General features: G+C 48.2%; 1 protein-coding gene across 1 annotated transcript in view; it reads left to right on the forward strand.

The window, feature by feature from the left end:
* The first annotated feature begins 3,294 nt into the window (after positions 1–3,294).
* LOC137544939 (uncharacterized) overlaps positions 3,295–13,380 on the forward strand; it is a 55,368-nt gene continuing 45,282 nt past the window's right edge. The window contains exon 1 of the mRNA XM_068266036.1: positions 3,295–3,367. Coding sequence (XP_068122137.1) covers positions 3,355–3,367 — 13 coding nt within the window. The 5' untranslated portion in view covers positions 3,295–3,354. The remainder of the gene's footprint in view (positions 3,368–13,380) is intronic.

Raw genomic sequence — 13,380 nt, forward strand, 5'->3', positions numbered from 1 at the left:
CCCAGCATACACCACAGTGCTGTCTCTCCAGTCTCTGTAGAGCTACAGGTCCCAGCATACACCGCAGTGCTGTCATTCCAGTCTCTGTAGAGCTACAGGTCCCAGCATACACCGCAATGCTGTCTCTCCAGTCTCTGTAGAGCTACAGGTCCCAGCATACACCGCAGTGCTGTCTCTCCAGTCTCTGTAGAACTACAGGTCCCAGCATACACCACAGTGCTTTCTCTCCAGTCTCTGTAGAGCTACAGGTCCCAGCATACACCGCAGTGCTGTCTGTCCAGTCTCTGTAGAGCTACAGGTCCCAGCATACACTGCAGTGCTGTCTCTCCAGTCTCTGTAGAACTACAGGTCCCAGCATACACTGCAGTGCTGTCTGTCCAGTCTCTGTAGAACTACAGGTCCCAGCATACACCACAGTGCTGTCTCTCCAGTCTCTGTAGAGCTACAGGTCCCAGCATACACCGCAGTGCTGTCTCTCCAGTCTCTGTAGAGCTACAGGTCCCAGCATACACCGCAGTGCTGTCTCTCCAGTCTCTGTAGAACTACAGGTCCCAGCATACACCACAGTGTTTTCTCTCCAGTCTCTGTAGAGCTACAGGTCCCAGCATACACCGCAGTGCTGTCTCTCCAGTCTCTGTAGAGCTACAGGTCCCAGCATACACCACAGTGCTGTCTGTCCAGTCTCTGTAGAACTACAGGTCCCAGCATACACCGCAGTGCTGTCTCTCCAGTCTCTGTAGATAGAGTGACCAGACGTCCCGGATTGCCCGGGACACGTCCCGGATTCGGGGTCCGCTGTCCCAGGCTTAATGAGGTCCCGGGAAACGTCCCGCTTTCAGCAGCGGGACGTCCCGGCCTCGGGACTCTGGCCACTCTCTCCTCAATGAACTGGCAGCGGCGTCCATAGACGCCGTGCCAGTTCATTGCCCGCAGCCCCGCTCCAGCCTCCTCTTCCGGTGTCTGTTTCCGACACCGGCAGGCGAGCAGGGCTACGGCAAGATGGCTGCCGAAGCCCTGTACTGGAGACCTATTTGTGTCACTAGTACAGGGCTTCGGGCGCCATCTTGCCGTAGCCCTGTCAGCGCGGGAGAGAAGAGCAGGAGGAGGAAGACGGTCCCGGGACGGAGCAGCGCGCCAGAGGCCGGACACTTCTGCCAGGTGAGTAAATGCTTTCTTTTCCAGGTGAAATGTTTGCCCGCATTGTTTCTTTTCCAGGTGAAATGTTTGCCCGCATTGTTTCTTTTCCAGGTGAAATGTTTGCCCGCATTGTTTCTTTTCCAGGTGAAATGTTTGCCCGCATTGTTTCTTTTCCAGGTGAAATGTTTGCCCGCATTGTTTCTTTTCCAGGTGAAATGTTTGCCCGCATTGTTTCTTTTCCAGGTGAAATGTTTGCCCGCATTGTTTCTTTTCCAGGTGAAATGTTTGCCCGCATTGTTTCTTTTCTGGCGAAATGTTTGCCCGCAGTGCGTTTCTTTTCTGGCGAAATGTTTGCCGCATTGCGTTTCTTTTCTGGTGAAATGTTTGGCCGCAGTGCGTTTCTTTTCTGGTGAAATGTTTGCCCGCAGTGCGTTTCTTTTCTGGCGAAATGTTTGCCCGCATTGCGTTTCTTTTCTGGCGAAATGTTTGCCCGCAGTGCGTTTCTTTTCTGGCGAAATGTTTGCCCGCATTGCGTTTCTTTTCTGGTGAAATGTTTGGCCGCAGTGCGTTTCTTTTCTGGTGAAATGTTTGCCCGCAGTGCGTTTCTTTTCTGGTGAAATGTTTGGCCGCAGTGCGTTTCTTTTCTGGTGAAATGTTTGCCCGCAGTGCGTTTATTTTGTACTGACATGTTGCCCGCATTGTGTTTATTTTGTACTGACATGTTTGCCCGCATTGCATTTATTTTATACTGACATGTTGCCTATTGCGTTTATTTTCTGGTGTCCGGGGTAACTGTTACTGCATTTATTATTTAATGGTCATAGATGGCTATGTTTGCTGCTTTGTGGTTACGGTATACTATTAGCATCACACAGTTTCTGCACACCCATGATACAAAGTCTCGTTTGTCCACATCATGGCGTAAACACTGCTTTCTTATGCCTCGCTGTTACATCATTACCTTAGCTCCGCCCACACAATGTCATGGCCACGCCCATTTTTTCGGCGCGGCGCAGCCCCCCTCCCCCAGTCTTCGCCGCTGCGTGCTCCTCACTCCTTCCCACTTTTCGCCGCGGCGCGCTGCGCGCGCCGCCCCCCCCCCCCCGCGCCCCCCCCCCCCGTCCCAGGTTGGACCCACAAAAATATGGTCACTCTACTGTAGAGCTACTGGTCCCAGCATACACTGCAGTGCTGTCTCTCCAGTCTCTGTAGAACTACAGGTCCCAGCATACACCGCAGTGCTGTCTCTCCAGTCTCTGTAGAGCTACAGGTCCCAGCATACACCGCAGTGCTGTCTCTCCAGTCTCTGTAGAACTACAGGTCCCAGCATACACCCCAGTGCTGTCTCTCCAGTCTCTGTAGAGCTACAGGTCCTAGCATACACCGCAGTGCTGTCATTCCAGTCTCTGTAGAGCTATAGGTCCCAGCATACACCGCAATGCTGTCTCTCCAGTCTCTGTAGAGCTACAGGTCCCAGCATACACCGCAGTGCTGTCTCTCCAGTCTCTGTAGAGCTACAGGTCCCAGCATACACTGCAGTGCTGTCTCTCCAGTCTCTGTAGAGCTACAGATCCCAGCATACACCACAGTGCTGTTTCTCCAGTCTCTGTAGAGCTACAGGTCCCAGCATACACCGCAGAGCTCTCTCTCCAGTCTCTGTAGAGCTACAGGTCCCAGCATACCACGCAAAGCTGTCTCTCCAGTCTCTGTAGAGCTACAGGTCCCAGCATACACCGCAGTGCTGTCTCTCCAGTCTCTGTAGAGCTACAGGTCCCAGCATACACTGCTGTGCTGTCTCTCCAGTCTCTGTAGAGCTACAGGTTCCAGCATACACCGCAGTGCTGTTTGTCCAGTCTCTGTAGAGCTACAGGTCCCAGCATACACCGCAGTGCTGTCTCTCCAGTCTCTGTAGAGCTACAGGTTCCAGCATACACCAAAGTGCTGTCTCTACAGTCTCAGTAACATGTGCTACCATGGAGCCTCTGTGTTTCTGTTCTAAAGTGAGATTCACATTACACCTGAGTGACATTGTCATTGTCACCGCACCCAGCAGACCTGCACTCTGCACCTTGGCTGATCCTGCAGACTCCGCCCCCTGCCCTTTCTTGGTTTTAGTTTGTCAGACCAGCGCGCGGAGTGTGAAGAGGGCAGCGGAGTGCGAGAAGAAGGGACAGCGCTGTCCCCAGCAGTGCAGCTGAGGGGCTGCAGACCTGCAGTATGTGCACAGCAGGTGTGTATTACGGACACTGTGCAGTCACTATAACCTTTTCAGCAGTTGTTTCTGTGTCCTCAGAAGAGTTGTGCTGTGTGTGGCTGCTGCCTCTGTGACATTGTATGCCTCTCTTAATATTGTCAGGACGTCTCGTGAGAAACGCTATGTCTGATTGGGACACATATCTCTCACTAGCTGTCAGTTGTAGCTGAGGAGATTGTGAGGCGGAGATCACCTGCTGTAACAGGAAGCAGCCAGCTCCTCCGACATCTCACCACAGCTGTCAGTGCTGCATTCGTGAATGGCGGGCGTGGCGGTAATTTGAGGCACTATGAGACATGACACAATTCAAGTACCTATAGGTGGAACTCGAAAAATTAGAATAGCGTGCAAAATTACATTTATTTCAGTTATTCAACTTAAAAGGGGAAACTAATATATGAAATAGACTCATTACACACAAAGCGAGATATTTCAAGCCTTTATTTGTTATGATACACGTAAAATGTTGGTGTAATTTAAAAAAACATTTATTAAATGTTGATGATTGTGGCTTACAACTTATGAAAACCCCCAAATCTCAGACCATTGTGAAAATAGTCAATATTGGGCTCTATTGGGCTCTATTCACAAAGGTAAAATATCTCATCCAGTATTTTTTTTTTCCAAATTCACGAAAGATTTCCCCATGAGGCAGAAGTTCGGTAATTTCCTGAACAAACTGCCTCAATCCACTAATCCCTGCTCGGTAAGGGTCTGTTCACACTAGGGGCTCGACTCAGTAAACAGTGCTAACCCAGTTAGCATGCCTAAAGGCTTTGGGCGTGCTAACTAGGGTGCTAAGTAGTTAGCACATACAAACTACTTAGCACCGTAGTTAGCACATGCAAACTTAGCACCATAGTTAGCACATGCAAACTTAGCACCATAGCTAGCACATGCAAACTACCTAGCACCGTAGTTAACACATGCAAACTACTACTTAGCACTGTGCTAACTAGGGTACTAAGCTCCATGGTTAGATACCCCTGGTCTTGCTGATTATGATCTTGTAAAAGATAGAATATTTGGAAATTTAAATTCAATCTGAGCTCTATATATTATGTGATGATCATTATATTATTGTTAACAATACCTCTCATCTTCCACAGTGATAATTGATGCTGAAGCTACTGTTGGACAAGTTAGGAGGCGCACTGCTACACTGCATATTCTGTCATATGGTCCTTTTGTTTGTTGAATAAACACTGATTTTTTTTTTTAAACTAGAGTGCTAAGTAGTTTACATGTGCTAACTACGGTGCTAAGTAGTTTACATGTGCTAACTACGGTGCTAAGTAGTTTGCATGTGCTAACTACTTAGCACGTGCAAAGCATGTTAGCACATGCAAAGTGGCTCTTCACTGGCGTGCTAACACTTAGCACCCTTTTCTGAATCAAGCCCTAGGCGTTTTCTGTCTTTTTTCAAGCGCAGGCGATTTTCAAAATCCCCCACAAAACGCTTGTGCAATGATTCCCTGTGAGAAAGTTCACAGCTGAGCAGTTTGTTTCCAATCCGCTCAGCAAACCGCTGCCTGTACCATTTGTGAGGCGTTTTTGCTACAATGGAAGAGATAGGAAAAACGCAAAACGCTCACAAAATCGCTTTGTGCAGCGATTGCGTTCACATTTTTAAGAATAAATACATTGTATTTATTCATTTCCAGGTCAAAGAGTTCACTTCCTGACTTGCGTCACAGAGCGAATGAAAAAAACCCTCTGAAAAAGTGCTTTTTACAAAAAAACGCAGCACTAAGTGGAGTGTCGGGAGGGGAAAAAAACATCGCACAAAAACGCTAAATGTTTGCGTTTCCGGTTTTAGGAGTGAATGGGGCCTAAGTGGGACTTACCAGCATGTAGCAGGGCTGCAGGCAGGCAGGGGAGCTGTGTATAGGTCTCGGAGGTTTTCCCTGCAGTGCATCCCTGTCATCCCTTTAGATGTGCTGCAGCCACCAGGGGAGTTCTTCTGTATGCTACAATACAAATGAGCACATCTACAGGGATGCAGGGATGCCTTTTGAAAAGTTTCCTCTGCTTTGCTACACTGAAAGTCCCACCCGATTACCCTTCGCTTCAAATCAGCGTGAGAAGCAGGGCTGTGTGGCTCTCTCCCTATTGGCTGTCTGTCTCTCCCCAAAGGCTGGCTATCAAATCCACCACACAGAGACAGCAGGGGGAGAGCCAGTTATTGGCTGCTATGAGCTGGAGAAAATTACCGAACACTTTTGGCCGGTAATCTTTTGGCGGAAATCTTTGTGAATTGACATTTCTTGACATTTGAGGCAATTACTGCACAAGTCGGTAATTTACCTCACTAGTCAGTAATGTTTATTTTCTGTGCGGTGATGGGTTTAGTGAATTGGAATGTGGGAAAGTGATCGGTAAAATCAGCTATTTTCAGCATTACCGAATGCTGTAATGCTTTGTGAATAAAGTCCATTGTAGGCTCAAAGTGTCAGACTCTAATCAGCTACCATAATTAATCCAAAACACCTGCAAAGGCTTCCTATTTCATGTATTGGTTTCACCTTTTAGGCTACTTACACACCAGGACGTTGCGTTTAGGGGATGTTATAGGGCACATATATATAACGTGCCCCTAACGCAAGGCCTGGTGCTCTCTGATGTGGACGTCAGAGTGAGCCGCGTTGTGCAGCTCACTCTGGCGTCCGTGATGCCGTGATGCGTACTCTTGGACGCATGCGGCATCACGTGGTCCCGCCCGGCCAATCGACACACAGAACGGCCGCTCCAGGAAGTAAACACTGCACAAGTCACACCGTGCAGTGAATATTAATTAGCCATGTGCCTGGCCGCTCTCCACTCCTCCTCAACACTACTGAGCATGTGCGCACTGAGCATGTGCGCTTAGCCGCGCATAACGCACAGCATGCAGCATTCTCAACGGATGTGCTGCGTTACAATGTAACGTAACGTGGGCACTGTGAACAGCCCATTGATTTTTCATTACTGTGCGGTGGGGCTGCGTTACAGGCTGCTCTAACGTGCGCCTGTAACGTCTTACTGTGAAAGCAGCCTTAGGCTTCTTTCCCACCAGGACGTTGCGTTTTAGGGGACGTTATAGGTTGTATAACGTGCCCCTAATGCAACGCCTGGTGGTGTTGTAGGAGGACGCTACCAAGAGCCGCGTTATGCAGCCTTTTTTGTGCCATGTGATGCGGAGTCCACGTGATCCGCATCACGTGGTCCCGCCGGCCAATCGCTGCACAGAGCTGCCGCTCCAGGAAGTAAACACTACACGCCACACAGTGCAGTGAATATTAATTAGCCATCTGCCTGGCCGCAGGGGGAGGAGGGGAGACCTCCTCCTCCAACATTACTGAGCATGTGCAAACAGTCTAACGCGGCTTAGCCCAGTATAACGTACAGCATGCTGCACTTTGTTTGAATGTGCTGCGTTACAATGTAACGCAACGTGGGCACTGTGAACAGCCCATTGATTTTTCATTACTGTGAGTTGGGCTGTGTTACAGGCTGCACTAACGTGCGCCTGTAACGTCTCACTGTGAAAGCAGCCTTAAGTTGAATTACTGAAATAAATTGACTTTTGCATGATATTCAAAATTTTTGAGTTTCACCTGTAAACTATGGCTTAACCATTCTAGCCGCTTGGACAATCCCGTCCAAGCGGCTGCTGTTGCGCGCTCCCGTGGACGCCCGCACGCTCCTGTATTGCCCCCCATTAGCCCGGAGATCAATGAATGGGAACATAGTTCCCATTCATTGGTCTAAGTCCCTGGTAGAAAGACCGACAGTAGAGATGGGCCGAACCTTTTAGGTTCGCGAACCGGGTTCGCGAACTTCCGCGGAAGGTTCGGTTCGCGTTAAAGTTCGCAAACCGCAATAGACTTCAATGGGGATGCGAACTTTGAAAAAAAAAATAATTATGCTGGCCACAAAAGTGATGGAAACGATGTTTCAAGGGGTCTAACACCTGGAGGGGGGCATGGCGGAGTGGGATACACGCCAAAAGTCCCCAGGAAAAATCTGGATTTGACGCAAAGCAGCGTTTTAAGGGCAGAAATCATATTGAATGCTAAATGACAGGCCTAAAGTGCTTTAAAACATCTTGCATGTGTATACATCAATCAGGTAGTGTAATTAAGGTACTGCTTCACACTGACACACCAAACTGTTCACTGAACAGAACAGGTATGCAGTGGCGGGTTCACTAAACAGGTATACAGTGGCGGGTCCACTGAACAGAACAGGTATGCAGTGGCGGGTCCACTGAACAGAACTGGTATGCAGTGGTGGGTTCACAGAACAGGTATGCAGTGGTGGGTTCACAGAACAGGTATGCAGTGGCAGGATCACTGAACAGGTATGCAGAGGTGGGTGGGTTCACAGAACAGGTATGCAGTGGCAGGATCACTGAACAGGTATGCAGTGGTGGGTGGGTTCACAGAACAGGTATGCAGTGGTGGGTGGGTTCACAGAACAGGTATGCAGTGGCAGGATCACTGAACAGGTATGCAGTGGTGGGTGGGTTCACAGAACAGGAATGCAGTGGCAGGATCACTGAACAGGTATGCAGTGGTGGGTGGGTTCACAGAACAGGTATGCAGTGGCAGGATCACTGAACAGGTATGCAGTGGTGGGTGGGTTCACAGAACAGGTATGCAGTGGCACAATCACTGAACAGGTATGCAGTGGTGGGTGGGTTCACAGAACAGGTATGCAGTGGCAGGATCACTGAACAGGTATGCAGTGGTGGGTGGGTTCACAGAACAGGTATGCAGTGGCAGGATCACTGAACAGGTATGCAGTGGTGGGTGGGTTCACAGTACAGGTATGCAGTGACAGGATCACTGAACAGGTATGCAGTGGTGAGTTCACAGTACAGGTATGCAGTGGCAGGATCACTGAACAGGTATGCAGTGGTGGGTGGGTTCACAGAACAGGTATGCAGTGGTGGTTTCACAGAACAGGTATGCAGTGGCAGGATCACTGAACAGGTATGCAGTGGTGGGTTCACAGAACAGGTATGCAGTGGCAGGATCACTGAACAGGTATGCAGCCAGGAAAAGCTAAGCCTAACTAATCTTTCCCTATGAGAGACAGACAGCAGCTCGCCCTACTCTCTCTAATGCAGGCACACGAGTGGCCGTAATGGCCGCCGCTGCCTGCCTTATATAAGGGGGGTGGGGCTCCAGGGGCTAGTGTAGCCTAATTGGCTACACTGGGCCTGCTGACTGTGATGTAGAGGGTCAAAGTTGACCCTCATAGAGCATTATGGGGCGAACCGAACTTCCGGAAACGTTCGCCTGCGGGACGCGAACGCGAACCACCGAAGTTCGCCGGGAACCGTTCGGCCCATCTCTAACCGACAGCTTCTTATGAGAAGCCGTGTCTTTCTGAGCAAAAAAAAAAAAGTCCTCCTTATACTTTCAGTAAGCGAGAGTACTTGGATGGAATTAAAAAAAAGATTACTGTGGCCATCTTGTTACCAAATAGTAAAACTACATGTACATACATTTTTTTTCACATAAAACACAATACATTACATTTAAAATTAACTGTTTACCCTCCACACCCAAAAAATACCCAAATAAAATTGTAACTAAAAAAATAAATAAATTACAATTTGAAAAAAACATAAACATAAATAGTTACCTACGGGTCTAAACTATTTTTTTTATGTGTATGTCAAGATATTATATTACTAATGTTTTTTAAATTATAAAATTGTAAATAGTGATGGACGCAAAACTGAAAAAAATGCACCTTTATTTCCAAATAAAATATTGGTGTTATACATTGTGATAGGAACATAATTTAAATGGTGTAATAACCGGGACAAATGGGCAAATAAAATGTGTGGGTTTTAATTATGGCAGCATGTATTATTTTAAAACTATAATGGCCGATAACTGAGAAACAATGAATTTTTTCAATTTTTTTTCTTAATTTTACTGTTAAATTGCATTTAGAAAAAAAACACTTCAGTCAGAGCACCTGATCTGCATGCTTGTTGAGGGGCTGTGGCTAAAAGCATTAGCGATACAGGATCAGTAGTAGAGCCAGGCAACTGGTATTATTTTAAAAGGAAAAATCCATATCCTGCTCAGTTTATGTTCCCTTTAGGGCTCGTTCCCACTATCGCGAATCCGCATGCGTCCAACGCATGCGGATTCGCACATGTAATGCAAGTGGATGGGCCTGTTTCCACTGTAGCGTTGTTGAGGTGCGTTTTTTTCAGCGGTAAAAAAACGCACAAAAGAGCCAACGAATTCGCCTGCGAGTGGAATGCATGCGAATCGCCGCTAATGTATTTAATAGTAAAAATGCATGCGTTTGTTACATGCGTTTTTACCCGCGATTTCGCGTGCGATTTCGCACCTTTTTCAATTTTATTTTGCCCTGGCAGTGTCATGGTTAATTTCGCATGGCACCCTGCCATGCGAAATCGCACGCGAAATCGCGGGTAAAAACGCATGTGGAAACGCATCCGCATGCGTTTTTACAAGCGTCGGAATGCCGGCGAAATCGCGTCGCAACAGTGGAAACAAGCCCTAAAGGTGGCCACACGCCATACCATTCTTTTGTATTCCTTTTCTATTTGAGAAATAGAATAGATTTTTCTGACCCCCAGGTGGTCTTTCTGACTGCTCCCATATGCCTGCATGTTCTGCTCAGCTGCAGTGGCAGGTAGGCCCAGGGGCGTAGCTAGAAATGACTGGGCCCCATAGCAAATTTTTTGTATGGGCCCTCGCCCCGCCGTCCCCACCCCCCATTTCACCAGAAAATAATCGTAAAGTGGGCAGCATTTCACCATAAATTAATCCAGGGCTGTGGAGTCGGTACAAAAATCTTCCGACTGAAACCATGACTCCAACTCCGACTCCAGGTACCCAAAATGGCTCCGACTCCTCGACTCCAACTCCTTAGTCTAATACTTACCAGGGCTGTGGATTTTGTACAGAAATCATCCGACTTCGACGTTTATGAAATCAACGACTCCGACTCCAACTCCGACTCCGGTTGCCCAAAATTGCCCCGACTCAGACTCCTCAGTCCTGAATTAATCGCAAAGAGAGCAGCATTTCACCATAAATTAATCGTAAAGAGAGCAGCATTTCACCCGAAAATAAGCGTTATGCGGGCAGCATTTCACCAGAAATCGTAAAGTGGGCAGTATTTTGCCATAAAATAATCGTAAAGAGAGCAGCATTTCACCAGAAAATAAGCGTTATTAGGGCAGCATTTCACCAGAAATCATAAAGTGGGCAGCATTTCTCCAGAAAATAATCGTCATGCGGGCAGCATTCACCAGAAAATAATCGCTATGTGGGGGGAGCATTCAGCAGACAATAATCGCTATGTGGGGGAGCATCCACCAGACAATAATCGCTATGTGGGGGGAGCATTCACCAGACAATAATTGCTATGTGGGGAGCTTTCACCAGACAAAAAGCGTTTTATGGGGAGCTATCACCAGACAATAATCGCTATGTGGGGGGAACATTCACCAGACAATAATCGCTATGTGGGGGGAACATTCACCAGACAATAATCGCTATGTGGGGGGAGCATTCACCAGACGATAATCGCTATGTGGGGGAAGCATTCACCAGACAATAATCGCTATGTGGGGGAGCATTCACCAGACGATAATCGCTATGTGGGGGGAGCATTCACCAGATGATAATCGCTATGTGGGGAGAGCATTCACCAGACAATAATCGCTATGTGGGGGGAGCATTCACCAGACAATATTCGCTATGTAGGGGGAGCATTCACCAGACAATAATCGCTATGAGGGGGAGCATTCACCAGACAATAATCGCTATGTGGGGAAGCATCCACCAGACAATAATCGCTATGTGGGGGGAGCATTCACCAGACAAAAAGCGTTATATGGGGAGATATCACCAGACAATAATCGCTATGTGGGGGGAGCATTCACCAGACAATAATCGCTATGTGGGGGGAGCATTCACCAGACAATAATCGCTATGTGGGTGGAGCATTCACCAGACAATAATCGCTATGTGGGGGAGCATTCACCAGACAATAATCGCTATGTGGGGGGAGCATTCACCAGACGATAATCGCTATGTGGGGGAGCATTAACCAGACGATAAGCGCTATGTGGGGGAGCATTCACCAGACTATAATCGCTACGTGGGGGAGCATTCACCAGACAATAATCGCTACGTGGGGGAGCATTCACCAGACAATAATCGCTATGTGAATGGAGCATTCACCAGACAATAATTGCTATGTGGGGAACATTCACCAGACAAAAAGCGTTTTATGGGGAGCATTCACCAGAAAATAATCGCTATGTGGGGGGAACATTCACCAGACAATAATCGCTATGTGGGGGGAGCATTCACCAGACGATAATCGCTATGTGGAGGGAGCATTCACCAGACAATAATCGCTATGTGGGGGAGCATTCACCAGAAGATAATCGCTATGTGGGGGGGAGCATTCACCAGACGATAATCGCTATGTGGGGGGGAGCATTCACCAGACAATAATCGCTATGTGGGGGGAGCATTCACCAGAAAATAATCACTATGTGGGGGGAGCATTCACCAGACAATAATCGCTATGAGGGGGAGCATTCACCAGACAATAATCGCTATGTGGGGGAGCATCCACCAGACAATAATCGCTATGTGGGGGGAGCATTCACCAGACAAAAAGCGTTATATGGGGAGCTATCACCAGACAATAATCGCTATGTGGGGGGAGCATTCACCAGACAATAATCGCTATGTGGGGGGAGCATTCACCAGACAATAATCGCTATGTGGGGGGAGCATTCACCAGACGATAATCGCTATGTGGGGGGAGCATTCACCAGACAATAATCGCTATGTGGGGGGAGCATTCACCAGACAATAATCGCTATGTGGGGGGGAGCATTCACCAGACGATAATCGCTATGTGGGGGGAGCATTCACCAGACAATAATCGCTATGTGGGGGGAGCATTCACCAGACAATAATCGCTATGTGGGGGGAGCATTCACCAGACAATAATCGCTATGTGGGGGGAGCATTCACCAGACAATAATCGCTATGTGGGGGAGCATCCACCAGACAATAATCGCTATGTGAGGGGAGCATTCACCAGACAAAAAGCGTTATATGGGGAGCTATCACCAGACAATAATCGCTATGTGGGGGGAGCATTCACCAGACAATAATCGCTATGTGGGGGGAGCATTCACCAGACAATAATCGCTATGTGGGGGGGAGCATTCACCAGACAATAATCGCTATGTGGGGGAGCATTCACCAGACAATATTCGCTATGTGGGGGGAGAATTCACCAGACAATCGCTATGTGGGGAAACATTCACCAGACGATAAGCGCTATGTGTGGGAGCATTCACCAGACTATAATCGCTATGTGGGGGAGCATTCACCAGACAATAATCGCTACGTGGGGGAGCATTCACCAGACAATAATCGCTATGTGAATGGAGCATTCACCAGACGATAATCGCTATGTGGGGGAGCATTCACCAGACGATAAGCGCTATGCGGGGGAGCATTCACCAGACTATAATCGATACGCCGTGGAGCATTCACCAGACAATAATCGCTATGTGAATGGAGCATTCACCAGACGATAATCGCTACGTGGGGGGGGGGGAGCAATCACCAGACCATTATCGCTACGTGGGGGAGCATTCACCAGACAATAATCGCTACGTGGGGGAACATCCACCAGACAATAATCGTTATGTGGGGGAGCATCCACCAGACAATAATCGCTATGTAGGGGAGCATTCACCAGACAATAATCGCTACGTGGGGGAGCATTCACCAGACAATAATCGCTACGTGGGGGAACATCCACCAGACAATAATCGTTATGTGGGGAGCATTCACCAGACAATAATCGCTATGTGGGGGAGCATCCACCAGACAATAATCGCTACGTGGGGGAGCATTCACCAGACAATCATCGCTATGTGGGGGAGCATTCACCAGACAATAATCGCTATG

Source organism: Hyperolius riggenbachi, chromosome 1 (assembly GCF_040937935.1).
Source record: "Hyperolius riggenbachi isolate aHypRig1 chromosome 1, aHypRig1.pri, whole genome shotgun sequence".
NCBI classification, from domain to species: Eukaryota; Metazoa; Chordata; class Amphibia; order Anura; family Hyperoliidae; genus Hyperolius; species Hyperolius riggenbachi.